At 46.8% G+C, this 19,473-nt stretch overlaps 2 protein-coding genes across 5 annotated transcripts; both read right to left on the bottom strand.

The window, feature by feature from the left end:
- Nucleotides 1-204: 204 nt before the first annotated feature.
- On the bottom strand, nucleotides 205-8,597 carry eif4h (eukaryotic translation initiation factor 4h; the record flags this gene model as incomplete). 4 transcript variants are annotated; one of them, XR_014699415.1, is made up of 9 exons in its annotated part: nucleotides 8,485-8,597; nucleotides 6,168-6,355; nucleotides 5,863-5,927; nucleotides 5,076-5,181; nucleotides 3,609-3,704; nucleotides 3,159-3,329; nucleotides 2,966-3,081; nucleotides 611-712; nucleotides 205-452 (listed from the first exon to the last, which is right to left on the bottom strand). XR_014699415.1 is itself a non-coding variant. In XM_084559215.1 (8 exons), exons 1-8 carry the CDS (start codon nucleotides 8,547-8,549, stop codon nucleotides 707-709), a joined length of 813 nt encoding a protein of 270 aa, XP_084415341.1. In that variant the 5' UTR covers nucleotides 8,550-8,597. The 4 variants fall into 4 exon arrangements, 3 of the variants coding, with proteins under 3 accessions (XP_084415341.1, XP_084415339.1, XP_084415340.1); XM_084559215.1 differs by having other exon boundaries at nucleotides 205-712; XM_084559213.1 differs by lacking the exons at nucleotides 205-452; nucleotides 611-712 and having other exon boundaries at nucleotides 2,942-3,081.
- Nucleotides 8,598-9,287: 690 nt separating this feature from the next.
- ano7 (anoctamin 7) lies at nucleotides 9,288-18,218 on the bottom strand. The gene is made up of 23 exons (XM_084559552.1): nucleotides 18,102-18,218; nucleotides 16,786-16,843; nucleotides 16,484-16,611; nucleotides 16,171-16,278; nucleotides 15,966-16,102; nucleotides 15,817-15,874; nucleotides 15,134-15,244; nucleotides 14,885-15,050; nucleotides 14,472-14,562; nucleotides 14,282-14,378; nucleotides 13,850-13,993; nucleotides 13,554-13,691; nucleotides 13,345-13,443; nucleotides 13,112-13,214; nucleotides 12,577-12,688; nucleotides 12,435-12,489; nucleotides 12,268-12,365; nucleotides 11,996-12,189; nucleotides 11,374-11,579; nucleotides 11,148-11,293; nucleotides 10,906-10,996; nucleotides 10,693-10,812; nucleotides 9,288-10,611 (listed from the first exon to the last, which is right to left on the bottom strand). Exons 1-23 carry the CDS (start codon nucleotides 18,189-18,191, stop codon nucleotides 10,459-10,461), a joined length of 2,703 nt encoding a protein of 900 aa, XP_084415678.1. The 5' UTR covers nucleotides 18,192-18,218; the 3' UTR covers nucleotides 9,288-10,458.
- Between the last annotated feature and the right edge of the window lie 1,255 nt (nucleotides 18,219-19,473).

The raw sequence follows: 19,473 nt of genomic DNA, 5'->3' as shown, positions 1-19,473 counted from the left end.
GTTTCTCGCAGGTTTGTGCCTGACAGTCTGAACTCTGGGTTTAGGAGCTCATAAGCTCGAAGCGAATTTAAAATTAAACTTAATTATAAACTCAGAAAAACAAGAGGAGGAACAGATGGAGCTTTATTTTCTTCATTTCTGGAGGAAGAAGAAAAACCAAAGATGAATCGGAGCCCCTCCCTCCAATCAAACACATGGTTGGAGTACGATGAGAATACTTTTATTGCCATAAACAGTGTAGGAAAAACAACAACAACAAAAAATAAAGAAAAAAGTTAAAACTGCTGATTTATTCTAGAGTTCGTTAAGAAAAAAAAGTTTCTCCACTGAACGTCCGGGACTGAGACCAGCGACTGTGCGGGTTAGGTTCGTTCACCTGATCCACACCGACGCTGAGTCCGTTCACCTGGACCGGCTCCGGTTCAGTTCTCAGATTTCTGTCTGCAGGAAAACTTAAAAGATTCAAAAAAAGCACACGTTACAGTTTCAGCTACAAACCAAAGGTCCAACTTTTATTGTACAGCGATGATTTGGACTTTGCAGGGGGGTCATTTTACAACATTTTCTTGGTGTCAGATCCACAAAGAAACAACCGAAACGGCACGAAAACCTTCAAATCTCTTCCTTTTTCTGTTGGCGCCGAGTGATTTTAGCGCCACCGTCTGGTCATGGCGTGGGGGTTGGGGGGGTGGCTGCTTTAAATGAGTCAGTGCTGCAATCAAAGACAGGTGGAAGGAGAACAAACGGGAAGAGGTCCCACACAGAAAGAAAAGTGGGAGCAAAAAGCAAAGAAGGGGGGAAAAAGAAAAGAACAGTTTTTAATCATCATCTTTTCTGCTCCCTCCATCTCCATCACCTCCGTCTGTTTTAATCCCTCCTTCATCACCACGGGAACCGACGAATAAAACAAGGATCGGTTTTTAAACTTCCATCCGTTCTTCTTCCTTTCCGCTTTTTTGGACAAACACTGAGAAAGTTACATCAGCGCCACCTGCTGCTGGAAAACACGTCACCACACCTCCACCTGTCTAAACGGTGCTGCATTCAGGGACCGTGGGACAGATCAGCTTAGTTTTTACTCCCCCCCAGTAACCTGACTTTGGTAGCCATGGTAACCATAGACATATATACGTAGACGCCTCATTGAGCGGGTTGGAGATACGTCAACGTGGCCGCCATATTGGAGGAGGCAGCTCTGTCCCATGAACCAATACGAGTCAAAGGAGCGAACTTTATTAAACGTCTTCTACAAAGTGCTGTAAACATTTACACCGATAGGAACCCAACACAACGTCTGTAACATCAACGTTGTTTTTGGTTCCTGTCGGTTCCTGAATATATACGTTTGTGTGTGAATGTGTGAATGTTTACAGCACTTTGTAGAAGACGCTTGATAAAGTTCACTCTATTGACTCGTATTGGTTCATGGGACAGAGCTGCCTCCTCCAATATGGCGGCCACGTTGACGTACGGTCCAGCGCTCAGTGAGGCGTCTACGGGGGTAACGCCTGTACAAGACACAAACTGGAAAAAAAGTGTTATGTTCAACCAATCAGAGGACGACAGTCTCCCTTAATGTGTTTGAACTGTGCTACGTTCAGGGACCGTGGGATAAATCAACCTGTAAGCTATCAGGAGCAGACATTTTGATTTCTATTTATCAATCCATTTATTTTTTCCACACAGGAACCTGAACGCAGCGTTGAGGACAATAATCCCTTCATGAACGGCGGGAGAAACAAACATTCATTGATCACATTTTCTTTCCCTCCACCTCGTTAATAAAAACTAAAGATGATCAAACCGAGAAAAGAACGGATGAATAAATAAAACGAGTGCTTCATTTTACATTTCCACCCGTTCTTCTTACTTCCTGCTTCTTCACTTCCTGTTTAAATTTAAAGAAATAAATAAACAAGAAGTGAATTATAACCTGACGTCGGTCACCATGGTAACGATTACCTAAGACGAGAACACGAGACAAAAGCTGAAAATAAAAAAGTTCAGGTAAAGTAGGCCACGCCCCTTTACCACAGTCTCCCTTTGTGTACTCTGTGCTGTGTTCAGGGACCGTGGGACAAATCAGCCTGCAGTTGTTTTTTTCTCCTTCATCTGTTTTTTTTTTTTAACTTAATTTCACTAAAGGTTTTTTTCCTGAACGCAGCATTTGTCAAGGGAAGAAAATCCCACAGACAGCGAATGCAGCACACACATCACCTGATCAGGAAGCTCTACCAGCAGTGCATCATGGGAACAGAAGTCAGAGAAAACTGATATTTTCTTTTTGTTTAAAAAAATTAAAAACAAACCTAAAAAATTTCCACCAGGTGTTGCAGATACCTGAGTGGGCGGAGCTTGTCGAGAGGCAGGGTTAAACTCCGCCCACTCAGACATGACAAACAGTTTGAATTAAACAAACTGTACTGACGCGTCACCATGGCAACAAGCGTCTCTGACTCTGACCAATCAGGGCGAGGACGGGGCGGGGCCTCAGCTAGGACGACGACAGTAAACAAAACAAACTAAAAAGACGACGCGTTCGTTTAACCTCCGGCTTCTTCTTTCTGTGGGAGACCTCTGACGAAAGAGGGGCGGGGCTACAGGACGAAGCAGGGGGCGGGGCTAGGACATGCATTGAGGAGCTGCGCGCTGTGTTTACAGGTTTATTTATTGATCGGTGTTTCCTCTTTACTCCCACTAAGAATAAATACTGAACGCAAACAGGAAGTAGAAGAAGAAGAAGAAGAAGAGGAAGGAGGGGGGCGTCGCCTTCGCTTGCTAGCTAGCTCACTATCGGGTAGGAATGCTAACTGTGGCGGTTCAATCAACCCGTCGGCGTTTCTCTCGTCTCGTTTAGTTTTTCCTCGTTAAAGTTCTCTCGCCCCTCCCCCTTCCCTCCCCGGCCCCTCCCCTCCCCCGGGCCCCTCCCCCTTTCAGTCTCTTATGGTTTTTCTCTGGAGATCACCTCCTCTCGCGGCTTGGCTCCACCAAAGATGGCGGAGTTGGGGTTGGCGACCTGGTTGAGCGGCTCCGAGACGGTTCGAGGCTTCAGCTGCAGACGAGGCCGCTGCGCTCGCTCCTCTGGAAACGAAACAAACAAAACATTCACAAAACCGACCAATCACAGAGCAGCGCCACAAATTAAAACAGGAAGTCACCTTCAGACGGTTCCCTGAAGTCTGTCGCTCCTCCTCGGGGGGGTCCTCCCTCTCTGAAGCGACCCATTCCTCCTCCTCCTGCGCCGCCGGCAGCTCCCCTTCTGTCGCCGGGGCGACTGCTGCTGCCGCCTCCTCGACTCCGCCCACCCATGTAGTCGTCATCTCTGAAGCCTAAAGAGAGAGAGAGAGAAACGGGTGAGTCGAGACGCTCCCTCAGGTAACTGGGACCTGGAAGGTGAGTGGTGATAATGAGGTGAAAGGCATGATGGGAAAACAGAGGGAGTGGTCCAGGCAGCTTCAGGCTGAGAAGGTCAAAGGTCAGCACTTTAAAACAAGACGGAGAAGACTCCAGCGCCCCCTGGAGGACACGTGAAGCTTCATCTGCTTTAATATTTAAATTTTAATGAATCTGTTTAAATCCTGCCGTCTGATTGGCTGTGGCCGGACTACCTCCTCCTCCTCCTCCTCCTCCTCCTGGCTGGTCGAAGTCATCCCGGGAGTCACGGCCTCCTCCTCCTCTCGGTGCTCCTCGAGAACCTCCTCGTCCTGCAGGGGACAACGGGGGAGTTTAACATAAGAGGAGGAGAGGGGGAGAGGGGGAGAGGGGGAGAGGGGGAGAGGAGAGGAGGAGGAGGAGGAGAGAGAGAGAGAGAGAGGGGGAGAGGAGGGGAGGAGAGGAGGAGGAGGAGGAGAGAGAGAGAGGAGGAGAGGAGAGGGGGAGTAGAGAGAGAGAGGAGAGGAGAGAGGGGGAGAGGAGGGGAGGAGAGGAGAAAGAGGAGAGGGAGAGAGAGAGAGAGGGGGAGAGGAGAGAGAGAGGAGGAGGAGAGGAGGAGGAGAGGAGAAAGAGGAGAGGGAGAGAGAGAAAAGGAGACGGGGAAGAGGAGGAGGTGAAAGAGAAAGGAGGAGTAGGGCTGGTAGCGATAAGGAGAGAGGAGGCGAGAGAGGAAGCGAAAGAGGGAGAGGGGGAGCAGAGGAGAGAAGGGAAGGAGGAGGGGATAAGGAGCGATAAGGAGAAAGAGGCAACGAGGAGGAAGAAGAAGAGGAAGAGGAGGCACCTCCTCCTGGAAGAAGCAGCACTGAAGAGGCGGGGCTTGTTAGTCGTCCATTAGCCAATCAGAGACAAGCTGTTAGAGGAAGAAGCTCACATGTCACATGACTGTCTACACCAATCACGGGGGGGGGGGGGGGGGGGGGGGTGAGGATGAAAAGATGAAGAGTGAAAGATGAAGAGTTCTCCTCCTCTTCCTCAGAGACTCAGAAACATGAATCCAGATTCAGTCTGAACATCAGAGGAGACCAGGAACTAAACGGCACCAAGAAGGAACTTTAGTTTCACGACGTTAGAGAAGGAACTTTAGTTTCACGACGTTAGAGAAGGAACTTTAGTTTCACGACGTTAGAGAAGGAACTTTAGTTTCACGACGTTAGAGAAGGAACTTTAGTTTCACGACGTTAGAGAAGGAACTTTAGTTTCACCACATGTCAGAGAAGGAACTTTAGTTTCACGACGTTAGAGAAGGAACTTTAGTTTCACGACGTTAGAGAAGGAACTTTAGTTTCACGACATGTCAGAGAAGGAACTTTAGTTTCACGACGTTAGAGAAGGAACTTTAGTTTCACTACATGTCAGAGAAGGAACTTTAGTTTCACCACGTGTCAGAGAAGGAACTTTAGTTTCACGACATGTCAGAGAAGGAACTTTAGTTTCACCACGTGTCAGAGAAGGAACTTTAGTTTCACGACATGTCAGAGAAGGAACTTTAGTTTCACGACGTTAGAGAAGGAACTTTAGTTTCACTAAATGTCAGAGAAGGAACTTTAGTTTCACGACATGTCAGAGAAGGAACCGTCTGTTGCTTAGAGACGACGTTTCCTGGTTCCGTGTTCTCAGCTGACGGTTCTGACCGTGGTTCCTACCTCTGCCGCCGTCGTCTTTCCTGAAGCCGAAGCCTCCTCCTCCTCCTCCTCGCTCCTGCTTCCGTCCCTCTGCGATGTCCACCCTCAGTGACCTCTCACCTAGCAACTGCAGGGGTCAGAGGTCACGTCAGACTGACAGCCAGTCAGGATTCATCTGCTCTCTACATTACACCCCAGTACAGCACACACTGGCCACTTCATTAGGTACACCTGTATCACCTGCTCATTAATCAGCCAATCACACGGCAGCAGCTCATCATGTCTCTTCAGTCCACAGCAGACTGATGCTACGTCCAGTTAGCCTAGCTAGCCTAGCATAGCAACACTCAGAAAAGAGGAACCAAGATGGAGTCCATGTCCACGAGGACAGGAACATCTGTCTTCTTCTACTCTATCAACTCAGGACTGGACACAAACTTCTCCTCCTCCTCCTCCTTTGTCCCTGTCCTCCTCTTCTTCACCTCCTTTTAACCACATACTCCTTTGTGTTCTCTCCCTGCTTTTCCTTCTTCTTCTCCTCGTCCTCACCGTTTATCTTCTGCGCCTCCTCCTCCTCCTCCTCCTCCTCCTAGTCCTCCTCCTCCTCCTCCAGACTTTCTTTCTGGAGTCTCTACGTCTAAAAGATCAGATCCTCTCCGACGGTTCATTGAGCTCTAACGTCTCTGATGACTCAGGTCATCGTGGACCACGTCTCCAGCACCTTGTTGAATCTGTATCATCACTAATTGACGTGGCAGGAGCCAGGTGTACCTAATAAAGTGGCCGCTGTATGATCCGCTATACTCACAGCGCCGTCGTACGTCAAAGCTTCTTTTAGAGATTCCAAATCTTCAAATTCAACATAACAAAAACCTGGAAGACACAGAGAAGACAGACATGAGGACATGGTGGACATGGATCCAAGAAGCTCCGCCCCCTGCAGGAAGACAGAGGTACTGCATCGTCCACAGCCGACACCTTTAATTAATAAAAACCTAACAGACTCCAGCGTTTAGCTAGGACGCTAGCACCGTTAGCTCCGTTAGCTACGGTTAGCTGAGAGGCTAGTTCTGGGCGGATGTTTTGATGTCGGTTAAATAATCATCCTCTGACCTTTGAACTTATCTGTCTCTTTGTCTCTGACCAATCGGACGCTGCGGATGTTGAGCTCTTTGAAGATGATGTCGATGTCTCCCTGCACCGTGTTGAACGGCAGGTTGCCCACGTACGCCGTGAACGGGGGCTCTGACGGCAGCTCCTTCTGCTTCCTGGGGCCTCCGGGGCCGCCGCCGCCACGGGGCCTGGTGGGACGGGACAGAGAGGATCATGGGACGTGGGCAACACAGAGATGAATAATGAATCACTGAACGCTTTCTTAAGACCTGGACACAACAAACCAGCTGTGATGTGTAATGGATCAATGCACCTGAACGCACCACAGAGATGAGAGCTAGCTAGGAGTTAGCTAAACGGCTAGGAAGCTGTGAGGAGTTTATTATTTCCAGGTCGTCATGTCAACGGTGCAGAGCAGCTCCAGTTTAACTTCAATCAACAGAACTGATCCTTTAAAGCAGCTGATGTCTACATGTGAGCTAACTGTTAGCTTAGCTTCATACGCGCCTTATTATTTATTTTACTGACGGAGAGTTTCTACTTTATAAATGTTCTAAAATGAACGTTTGTGACACAAAGGTTTATTATTTTGGCCGTTGGGTTATTTTAACTGGTCGTTGACCAAGAGTTAACTTTCAGAGCCTGAAGGTGACGCAGAGACCTGGTCCCACCTGGTCTCACTTGGTCTCACCTGGTCTCACCTGTCCATCTACCTGGTCTCACCTGGTCTCACCTGTCCATCTACCTGGTCTCACCTGTCCATCTACCTGGTCTCACCTGGTCTCACCTGTCCATCTACCTGGTCTCACCTGGTCTCACCTGTCCATCCACCTGGTCTTAATATAAATGTGTCTCCACATGCGTCCCCAGCCAGCACTGGAGATCTGATCTCAGTTTGTGTGTCTGTAAATCAGCAGCGCCATCATGTGGTCACAGCTGCTGTCTCTAATGGATCTCTACCTACCACTGGATCAGAACCATCAACAGCTGCTGGTTGACTTGGAGACATGATCCAGATGTTGGAACCAGATGGAAAGACTCTCACATGTTAAGATCTGATTGATTCTAGAGACAAAGACTCAGATTAGACCTGAACCCTGAAGCTCCGTCCTCAGAGGAACCAGGTCTCTGCTGAGGAACCAGGTCTCTGCTGAGGAACCAGGTCTCTGCTGAGGAACCAGGTCTCTGCTGAGTGTCGGTCCCTCTTCACATCTCAGACTCTGTTTGGTTTGATGCATCTTTTATAGCCTTATTTATTCTAGTTTATATTAACCTGGTAACCTTCACTTTATGAGAGAAACTGCAATGAAACACTTTCCTTAAGGGGTTAATAAATACTGTGATTGTTATAAAGACATGATCAGATCAGTGATGAGACATTAGTTCACATGTTTCCTGTCGTTCATATAGAACAGTTAATAAACTATTTACTCTGAGGATCAAATGTTTCTACAGATGATAATTATTTGTTCTGTTGATCAGTGAAATGATTGAACACACTGACAGAACCCTTCATGTTCTCCAGGGTTCCTCTGAGAAGATCCTGATAAATATTAGAACTTTGATGAGTTGACGGTGAATCAGCTTCTGTTTTGAGTCTCAGTAAAACTTTAAGGTGATAAAGTTTAATGTCAGATAAACTCAGAGTCACAGACTCCTGAGCAGAACCAGGTCCCGGCCTCCCTCCGGCTGAACCCTCAGACCGCAGACTCATGGAGCTGGAGCCCGGGGAGCTGCCCTCATCCTCCAGCCTCCATTCATCACTAAACACCCGGACCAGAACCCAGCGGCAGACCCGAGGACCCTCCACCCGCCGCAGGGACCCGGACCCGGCGGGACGGACCGACATCCAGCCTCATGTTCGCTCCCTGCGTGGATCAATCTGCCGCTGCGGACACATGATGCAGCCATGCGGGCAGCCTGCAGCTGCAGCCCCGCTACCCCTCCACCGGCTGCGGCCTCCCGTCCAGCCTCCCACCGGGACCGGCTCATTATTATTTAAAACAGATTAACGTTGCGGTGCAGCTGAGCGATCCGCGACACATGGGAGCGTTTCTTTCACTGTCTGTACGCAGCTAGCATAGTGCTAACAGTTAGCCTGCTAGCTCCGCGACCACGGTGTTTCCCAGCCGCTCTCCGCGGCCTCGCCTCACTCCAGCACGGCCCGTTCAGCAGGCGTGGGGGGTGTCGATCTCCGGGGCCTGATCATCCTGGTCCCCGGTCTCGGAGCGGAGAGCAGCGGGAAACACAGCGACGACCTGGCGGGGGTTTCTGTCCGGGGAACACGGCGAAGCTGCCGTGCGGGGCGAAGACTCACCCTCTACCGCCGCCGAAGCTGCCGTAGGCCCGGTCCCGCTCATCGTAGGTGTCGTAGTCCGCCATTACCGCTGCTGTGTGTCGGAGGAGGAGGTCCTACACGTCACACAGGGGGCAGGGTTAGCTGCCCGCAGAGCGCCTGACCGGGAACACGCTGAGCAAACTCTTCATTTAAACATTTAAAATAAATATAACTTTCAAAGCAAATATATGTTAATAACTAAAGGTGCTTTATCAATTAACAATAATATGGAAAGCATGAGAAACTGAACGGAGAGTGAGTTAAAGCGCCTTTCTAAAGGTTTTTAAAAATTGTTAATGAACGATTCAGTGTTTCTGATGAAGACCAGACTGAATTAAAACAAAATAATTAAAGTTACTCTAAAACTAGAAATCTACACTATACTACACAATTCATGAATTTACAGAGTTTTCATTTTATCCACAGAGCTACAACATCATGACGTTTCATACTATGGGGCTACATATGGGCTCAGTATATCTCGGCCATTAAGAGGTCAAATAAGAACATTTAATTCTGGAGTTATTTAGGTTTAATGTAAATCTGGGCCTTTTATATTATATTTTTTATCTGGACATTGTCTAAACTTTTACCTCCTCTGGGTTTGACCTCAGTCTTTACAGTAAAATTCATATGTATTAAGCATATTTGTGAAGTTTCTCCAAGATGAACTGTTACTGGACTAAAACCATCACATAGAGAGGAAGTAAGAACAAAACACTGTAAGAAATTTTATTTACATACTAAATTTGTCTTTTTACAGAAAACACTGACGTTAATTCATCTCAAGATACATTTTCTTTGCACAGAACCTGTAGAACCTGTGCAGTCATCGTTACTGATGCCTATAGGAACTGTCACACAGCTCTTGTAGTGGACATCTTGTTTAGTCTATAGAAGGTCACCTCAACTCTTTTAGGTTCCAGTCCTACTAGACGTCAGCAGGTCACATCTGGTGGAGGTCTTCTGTACCTGTACACATCTAGAAGAGGTCACGTTACTCTTGTGAATACCTTGTTGATATCTTGTGGTTTTGTAGACCTCTGTGCTGCTGTTACAACTTAAATAGATCTTGCTGACCAGAAGTCTTAGTTAGTTTTGCAGAAGTCTACAACTCAACTCTTGTAGTTCTTATTTCTAGCCGATAACCCTCAGATCTTGTAGAGGTTTAGCAGAGGTCTTGGAGGTCTTCCAGAGATCCTGGGTCAACTTATAAATAAAAAAGAGTTCTGCTAGAACAGAGGTGCCCACATTTTTTTGGCTTGCGAGCTACTTTTACAATGACCAAGTCAAAGTGATATATATCTATAGATATATATATCTATAGATATATAGATATCTATAGATATATATATATAATAAGTCATAGTAATTGGTGCAACAGTGTTAAAAGCTCTATCCATCTTTGTTTTTATTATTATTATCAAGAAAAATTATTTATCAAGAAAAACTGGTGCACTGCACCTTGACAAAAATAGCGCTGTCTCTTTAAGAAAGACGGTAGTCTTGAGTTGTTGAAGTTGTGCGTGGCTGTGGATGTGTGCCACTCAACTGAGGGCACGTTGCAAATATAAAGTAAAAATAAATAAAGAAGAACGTTTGTCTTGCTGTTTGTTTTGGAGGTGCGATAGATAAATGTTTTAGACAAACATCTAAATCATTTTTTTTCAATGGCACGTGATCTACCCGCACTACCTTCGCAATCTACCGGTTGATCGCGATCGACGTAATGGGCACCCCTGCCCTAGAACAACATCTTGAGATGTCTGATAGAGTTTTAGAAGTCTAGAGGATGTTTCCATGTCTAGCAGAGGTCTTGTAGCTGTTGTAGAGACCCCACAGACATCTTGTCCTGACTCCCTGTAGGAAGATGTGAAGAGGTTCAAAGCTGCACGTTCTTTTAGAAGTCCCGTGGTTGTCCAGCAGTTAAATCCATGTAGGTTGAGCGTCATCTCAGCAGCTGTCTGTTGGGACGGTCTCCTCTGGGATCTCCTTCAGGTTTGGTGGAGGAGAGTCACTCTGCGGTGGTGAGATCCTAGAGCCACGCCATCGAAGGTCACCAGACGCGACATCGCTATCAACAGGAATCATGGTTTTCCCCAAAGACTGGAAACACAGAACACAATAGTAGAACTGAAACTCTCTGAAACAAAAAGGGCCAAACCAGAAGCTGTCGTTTTCTTGTACCTGGTTCTCAGCCAGCGCCTCTTTAGCCATGTAGTGTTCCCTCTTCGTCTTCATCTGTACTTCCTCTGGGATGTCAGGAACCATCATGTCTATCAGACGGCCGATGAAGAAGACGACATGCTGAGGAAGACAGATGGTCAAAGCCTTGTTCACTGGTTCACTGATCAACACCGAATACAGATCAAGTTAACTTGAAGTATGGGAGACACCAACCTCAAAGATGATGATGAAACCGAGTCGTATAGCCAGGAGGTGAAAGTACTCTGGCAGGAATTCACCTTTTTCATCTCTGAAACCTCGATACCTGCAAAGACATGATCAGTCAAACACCTGAAGCTGAAGTTAAACCAAACCAAGAATACTCCACTCTCAGGTAGAGAAGGGTGGAGTATGGTAATGTTAGGGCAGAGTTAGCCAGCCTTGACGGTGACCAAACACGATGACGGTGAAGTCACCTGCAGGAGGTGTTGTTGTGTTGCTGGCTGTAGCTGAGCGGTGACGTTGCCAGGGTGAAGTTGGTGTAGCCACTCAGAGTGTTGTCTCTGGTGTAGCGGTAGTAGAGACGAGGCACAAAGGACGAGGTGAACGCTATGAGGAAGGCCTGGAAACATTGGAGAGAGAAGCCTCAGATCATGAACACACAGCCACCAGAAGAATTCATCCACATTCAGAGACGCTCACGTTGCTGAGGACGGCCATGTGAGTGATGAACTGCAGGATGGAAAACCAGATGCCGATGTCCTGAGCTCGCTCCACCACCGGGCGCCGATATTCAGTCACAAACTTCTGGGCGTCCAGCCGGATCTCCACCCAGTTGTTGATGAGAGCGAAGAGAGGAGCGAGAGGACACGCCGCCACAAAGATGGTGATGAAGCCGAACTGGAGCACTGAGGACGAGAGGAAGGATGTTACCCCAGAATGAGACCCATGTGACCCACCGACAAATATTATAGACGATAGAGTCGTATGGCAGGAGGCGAAAACACTCTGGCAGGAACTCACCTCGTTCATCCCTGAAACCTCGATACCTACAACAATATGATCAGAGAAACCCCAGAGCAGGCTAGGCTAGGCTAGGATAGGATAGGCTAGGCTAGGATAGGCTAGGCTAGGCTAGGCTAATCTAGGCTAGGCTAGGCTAGGCTAGGCTAATCTAGGCTAGGCTAGGCTAGGCTAGGATGGGATAGGCTAGGCTAGGATAGGATAGGGTACGGTTGAGTCCTGACAGAAAAATAATGAGGGAAGTTGTTCTGGATTCTCTCTGTTGGGAACTGGTCCAGTAAAGATCTGGATGAGGACTCACCCATCTCCAGGTATTCACTGAAGAGTCCCTCACAGACCAGTAGCTGGTAGTCAGCCTCCCAGGGAGAAACCTCCTCCTCCTCCCCCTTCTTCCTCTGAACCTCCTCTCCTTCCTCCTCCTCCTCCTCCTCCTCCTTCTTCTTCTTCTTCAGCTGAGGACTTAGCTTCCTCTTCTGCCACCACGCCTTCACCTTCCTGCCAAATAATGAGCCATTCCCTCAGACCAGGAGGACCTGACCTCCTCCTACAGAGTGTGTTTGTGTTGTAGCTTACGGAGAGACGAACTCCTGGATGTTGTTGATCAGCTGTTTTCCCACCATGATGACCAGCAGCTCCTGAGCCAGTTCAATCAGACAGCCGCCTGCCCCGCACTGACACCACAGGGTTCATTAGATCATCATCATCATCATCATCATCATCATCATCTTCATCAGACTCACCTCTTCATTACGGACTCCAAACAGAGTGTTGTAGTTTCCAGGGTAACCAACGAACCTTAACAACAAACAAATTGTTGTTTTTAATTATTAGAATAGAATTAGCATAGCATAGCATAGCATAGCATAGCATAGCATAGCTCACCTTCCTTTGAAGAAAGCGATGTAAACCGGAGACGAGTAGAAGTTGACAAACTGGAAGATGAAGACTTTGAGGATGAACATGTCCTCGTACTGAGTCTGAGTTCGATGCATCTCTGACAGAAACAAACAGAGTCAACACAGCTGCAGGCGTTTACACTGCAGTACACACAGAGTACACACAGAGTACACACTGTGAACACACAGAGTACACACAGAGTACACACTGTGAACACACAGGATAAATCCAGGCTGCACAAACACAGCTCAGATAGTTCAACAGAAGACAGTGAAGAGTTATTGAAGCCTTCTATACTAGACTTGGGCTGGGACAACAGAACTGGACACACTGCTATGCTATGCTAATGCTAATGCTAATGCTAATGCTAATGCTAATGCTAATGCTATGTTATGCTATGCTATGCTAATGCTAACATCAAAGAAAGAATTCAATAATGAACATGACATTATTAGGGACAGGTGGGGGCCCACACTGCTGTAATTTTTAATTGCACATTAAGAGTGTGAGGCTGACTCACCCCAGCGGGTGAGGATGTGGGCCAGTGCAGTGTAAACTCTGGACAATATGAGGATGACCAACAGGTTCAACACTGATCCTGACAGACTGGCGATCCTCCCGGCCTGAACACAGAAAAGACACTTTAACGTGATGAAACCAGAAATATGTGGCGTTCCTCAGGGAAGCGTCCTGGAGCCACGCTACTTTCTACTGGACCTCGGTAAGGGAACAGTGACGTTGTGTGGTACTCACAGACCAGCTGAAGAAGTCGTTGTTAGACTTGTAGATGATGATGCTGAGGATGGTACGATACAAGATGATGGCGATGAGAAACATCAGCACCACTGTCACCTGCACACGGGAAGGAGAACGTCAGGCTGGGATCCCACCATGACACGACCCTCCTGTAAAGTCCTTATTGTTTCATGTTCAGGTGAAGGGTCAGAGGTCAGGTGACTCACCATGATGATGATGACCATGCAGCCAGTCAGAGTCCGGTTGAACCGTTTCTTTTCAGGAAAGTAAGGTTCCTCAGCTCCGGTCACCGGGTTCCTCACCGTCATCGGCGCCATGGCGGTGAATTCTGGACGAGGTCGCTCCTGGGGGGGCAATGATTTAGTAGATTTAACCAGTCAGTTACAGAGCGACTACAGTCAGAAACTGTTACCATAGAAACCAGTCAGACAGTTATTAATCACAGTATCAGGTGAGTCGGTGTTGGGGAGTCAAGGGGTGTCGGGGTGTCGGGGGGTCCCACCTCTATTTCCTGGAACTCGGAGCAGTCCCAGCGGTGAGACAGAGCAGAACACGTCCTCTTCCAGTACTCCAGGAAGGTGACGGCCCACAGAGACATGAAGACACTGAGAAACACTGTCCCTCCGTTGTCAAACAGGAGACCGGCCTGAAGACAACGTTTAAATCAACCTGGAGCTGCTGACTCAGTCACTGATCATTTATCAAGTTCATCTGATTAGAATAAACACAAACTACCTGACAGGACGACAAACCTGAAGGAAGACGTCTTTAAAGACAGGAGGACAGGTACAGATGAGGACAGGTAGGCAGGAGAACAGGTAGACAGGTAGAGATGAGGACAGGTAGACAGGAGGACAGGTAGAGATGAGGACAGGTAGAGATGAGGACAGGTAGGCAGGAGAACAGGTAGACAGGTAGAGATGAGGACAGGTACCTTGTAGGTGACACAGATGCTGGAGTAGTTCCAGTGGGAGCAGATGTTACAGATGGGACACATGATGAATGTGTCTCCACTGTCACAAACTTCTTTCCTACAAACAAACAAACAAACAAACAAACGTTAAAGCCAGACATCACTCTGAGAGTCGCCAACGAATCAACGACCTGATAAAGTTTATACTGACGCTGGGACATCAGTGGCCACGAGCCAAAAACCGATCAGGAAGACGACTGTCCCAACCAGAGACGCTGGTACAAGCCAGCCGGTGTAGAAGCCTAGGGACACAGTTACCATGGAAACTACAGTGAGGTGTTACCATGGAAACTACAGTGAGAAGCTGTGAAGAGGAAACTACAGTCGGAGACAAAAGCAAAGAGCTGTTGCCGTAGGAACAGCAGTTAGAAACGGTAACTGTAGAAACTATAAACTGTTGCTCTACAAACAGAGACTGTTGCCACAGAAACTGCTGTAACCATAGAAATTACAGCTGGAAACCGTTACCATAGAAACAATTGTGAGTAAAGGTAACCAAAGAAATGACAAAACGAAACGGTAACTACAGTCAGAAGCGGATGCTGCTGTTGTTGCTATAGTTACCGAGCCAGGCAAAGTAAAGCGCTATCTTCTCTCCAAAGTACTCCCTGATGTGGTCCAGAGGTTGGTACCGTTTCCAGCAGGACCAGCAGGCCCAGTATGAATACAGGATCTGCCTCAGACCCAGACACTGGGGGGGCACCGGGGGGGCTGGCAGCTGGAAGTCTCCCTGTACAGCATCAACACAGAGTCTGGATATCATACAGAGGACACATGTAACACTGAGAGAGACGGTCTGGGTTCTGGACTCACCTCGTGCAGGGGGTAGGCAGCGGTGAAGACCTGTTCACTGATCAGCCGGTCGATTCCCACCTCCCCCTTCTTCACTGAACCGTACTGAGTCCTGGCCAGAATCTCATAGAGCTGCAGGAACACACCAACTCTTTATTTATGGGTGTGTGTGTGTGTGTGTGTGTGTGTGTGTGTGTGTGCATGTGTGTGTGTGTGTGCGTGTGTGTGTTTGAGGATGTGTGTATTTGTGTGTTTGCTGATTGTGTTTGAGGAGGAGGCGTCGCCGCCTGCAGCATCCGTCTGATGAATGAAACATCCTGGACATCTGTCTCCACCAATCAGAGGAGTCGACTCAGACCCGTCAGCTGAGAGGACAGGTTTGCTGTGTCTCCAGGACGTAGATAATATAATCATCATTAATGAAGACAGACTTTTAATGTGTCAACTAAACCAGACTCCGTCTCCTGAGTTATTCTAACATCAGTTTGTTCAGAGCTTCACCACCAGACACTGCAGTGTAGATCACGGAGTGGTTTCATGTTTCTTATAATTCAGGAAATAAAAAGTCGTCCCAGCTGTTCTTTAGTGTCGTCTGAAAGTCTGAAAGTCTGAAAGTCTCACCTGATGAGGGACTTTATTAAGAACCTAAACAAATCTGATCAGTCCTGATCAGTAACTGATGACATGAAGACGTCTGGACTCACCACCTGGTGTCTCTGGGTCGTCTTAAAGAATGTCTCCTTGTCGTCGCTGCCCAGGAACCTGGAGCCAGAGGACACAGAGACACAGAGCTGGACTCAGACTGGAGGACTGAGATCATGAGGACGTAAACTAAAACCAGGACAGTCTGGACCTCTGCAGCTTGTTGGTCCTGAACTGGCAGGTGTAGTAGTCTGGTGGGGGATTTGGGACCTCCTGGGACAGAGGGTTGGGGAGGGACAACTTGGACAGGACCTGCTCGGACCAGTTGACGATGGGAGCGTTGACCACCTGCAGGAGGACGAAGATGTGTTTGAGAGGATCTGAGTTCAGACGGCGTCAGAGGACGAGGTTCGTACCTGCAGAGGAACTCGGAGGCTGATCTCCTCGGCGTAGTAACACAGGATGCTCCAGGGGGCGCTGAGGAGGACGAAGCATGCCCTCGTCTTGGTCTGGAGGACAGTTTTCTGTGGACAAGACAAGTTGTTGTTTTTTTTGTGGTTATTAATTCCTCCTTACTGACGTCAAACTAAAACCAACAACATGAAAACCTTCAAACAAACACAATAAAAACAAACTCTGCGACTTTAATAAGGAGACGTCAAACAGGACGTCCCGGTCGGGTCGGTCCTTCATCAGCTGATTTAATGGAGTTGTGTTTGTTTTGCTCACCTGCTCCTGCAGCAGTCCGGATCGTCTCAGTCTCTTCAGAAACTCCTCCCTCCACTTCCTGTGGGCGGGGCCAACACCTGAGCTCTCCTCTTTAGAGTTCAGAGGCTCCTCCCACACCAGCACGAAATCTGTCCAATAGGAGCTCAGCGTTCAGACCATGACTCGTCTGCTGTTGGTTCTTCAGACTATTTATCACCCAGTCTTACAATAAAATTCTCTGTGTCCTGACAGTTCTTATGCTAAGCTAAGCTAAGCTAAGCTAAGCATGTTTTGAGGTTCAAGACAGGTTTTGTTTTACTCACCGACTCGGGTCGAACCGTCACTAAAGACGTTCCTGTTTGGAGGAGGAACTGGTGCATTCTGGGAAATAATAAATACAGTTTTCTAGAATGAGTCTGTGAATTAGTTTATTATCGGTCTCGTTCAGAGCCTTCATTACTACCTCCCTCTAAAATCAATCAGATCTTAACATGTGAGAGTCTTTCCATCTTGTTCCAACATCTGGATCATGTCTCCAAGTCAACCAGCAGCTGTTGATGGTTCTGATCCAGCGGTAGGTAGAGATCCATTAGAGACAGCAGCTGCTACAATATTCTACTGACCACATGATGGCGCTGCTGATTTACAGACACACAAACTGAGATCAGATCTCAAGTGCTGGCTGGGGACGCATGTGGAGACACATTTAGATTAAGACCAGGTGGAGACACAGGGACTTAGAGATGGACAGGTGAGACCAGGTGAGACCAGGTGAGACCAGGTGGAGGCACAGGGACATAAGCTGTTTGTGTTTCTTTGTGGTAATCCTTCATTACTTGGTTTGTTTTAGTCTCTTTATTGTTGGTTTTGTTTCTTTGGTTCTTTGAAGCAGATTAGCGTCGTCGTCTGATCTGTGTTGTTTAGTGTTTCCTTATCGAGCCTTCGTCTGACACTTCCTGAAGTTTCTCGTCTCCATTGTTGTTAACGATGCCGATGACAGACGGAGCGTTGAGAGTGAGACCAGGACAAACATCATGTGTCCATCACTCAGCCAGTGTCAAACTGAGTGGAGACGCTCTGTCTCACGCCATCTCCCACTTCCTGTTTCCTGCTGTAGCCGAAAGAAAACCGACTGGGAGGCTGGAACTATGAAATAGTTGTTAGCTTTTCGTGGAGCTATGCTAACAGTCCTTATGCTAAGTGAAGCTAAACACGTCAAGACGATTTTCTTTTTTAAACTACAGACTTCATTTGTTTTTCTTTCATGTATTTCAGTAGTTTTTAGATTTAAAACACTAAAATATTTATTTTTTTAACTCATTTTGTAGGTTAGAAAATAACATCTAATGAAAGTTTGAAAGTATTTTTAAACTAATATTTAAAGACAAAATACACAAAATTAGTTTACGTGTCTTTAGACTTTAAAGAATTAAAGATTAAATGTTCAAACTGATTTTATTTTTTTCTAGGTTCTGACAGATATGAAGTTAGTTTTAAAGTGAACCACAGAGGCTCCGAGACGTTGCCCTGAGGGACTCCTCCATGAACTTCACTTCACGTCGCTGGATTCTAAATCTAAATTTCGTCTTCACGTTAAATCAACGTGTTGTTGATCGGGACAAGTAAAAACTGCTGTTACCGTGGTGATGCTGCCGTAGTTGCTCTCCAGTTCGGTTTCCATGGCGATGAGCGTGGCGCCGTCCTCCTTCTGCTCCGCCTTCTTCCTCATCCTTCCACCCCCCAAACTGTCGTCGTCCTCCTACAGATCCGTGAACCTTCAAACTAAAACCAACTGGTTTAACCCTTTAAAACGTTGTGGGCCCCAGAACCCCCCCCCCCCCCCCCCACCCAAAAAAAAAACATAACAAACAACAACAGCTACGATAAGAGCTACAAGAGGCCACTTCATTAGGTACACTAGTGACTCTAGTCTCCATGAAGGTTCTGGTGTTCAGCTTTAGTTTCTAATGACTCAGATAGATGTTGATTCTACTGTGTTTTCATTGAACAGTAGCTGGTTCTAAAATATGGATCATCTCCTCAAATAGTCCAGTTTAACTCCATCCTCCACAATCATCATCATCAATTATTAACATTATTTAGATAAGAACTACTTCACTGGTGTACCTAATGAAGTGGACAGGGAGCGTGTGAACGCTGCATGAATACAGTTTGACTGAGAATCATTAATAAAAATAAACATTTACATTTAATCTTTTTCTTACAGTTCTTCTTTTCTTTAAATAAACTCAAATAAAAACTATTGAATGACCTGAAACCAAACAACAACTTAAAGACTGAACCCGTCTCTAAACATATAAACTGAACAGTTAAACTTCATCACAGCTCAAAGACTCTTTAAATATGAACCTTGTTATTATTGAGAAGCAGCAGAATCAGAGCGTTATCGACCAATCAGTCGCCTCGCCTCACCTGAGCGTGGAGGTGCTGAAGGTTCAGGTGAAGCTGAAGAATCTGAAGCTTTCTGTTGGTTTCCAGCTTCAGGCTGAAGCTCTGAGAAGCCCCGCCCCTTCCCCTGTTTAAACCCCGCCCACGCGGCTCTAGTGAAAACAAACACTCCCTTCCTGTTGGCTCTGATCTGACACTCCTTCACAATAAAGTTCAGGATTAAAACTAAAATAGAAAATAAGAGAATGAGACTGAGAAGGAGTTGTAATAATAATCTAATTTAAATGAGACTGAAAGTTAATTAATGAATATTCAGTTTGTCATAACTGTTGATAACTTATGGTTTATTATTTATTTGTCTTGCACATCTTCTGCTCTAAAACTAAACCAGGTAGATTTACAGCAACTTCTGCTCTAAGTGCTAAGTGTTAGCAACATTTAGCAGTGGTTAGCATCACTGCCTGAAGGTTGTGGGTTCTAAGCTGCTGACTGTCTGGGGTCAGTCTGTGTCTGCTGGTTGAACATCTGAATAAAGCTTTAATTAATCAGGATCATCTGGTGAAAGTGTGAAACATGTTTTAGAATTTAACTCAAAGATGAAT

The sequence above is a fragment of the Chelon labrosus genome (genome assembly GCF_963514085.1).
Source record: "Chelon labrosus genome assembly, chromosome: 13".
Lineage (NCBI taxonomy): Eukaryota > Metazoa > Chordata > Actinopteri > Mugiliformes > Mugilidae > Chelon > Chelon labrosus.
Note: the sequence above shows the minus strand (reverse complement) of the source record. Positions and strands in the feature narration are given on the sequence as shown.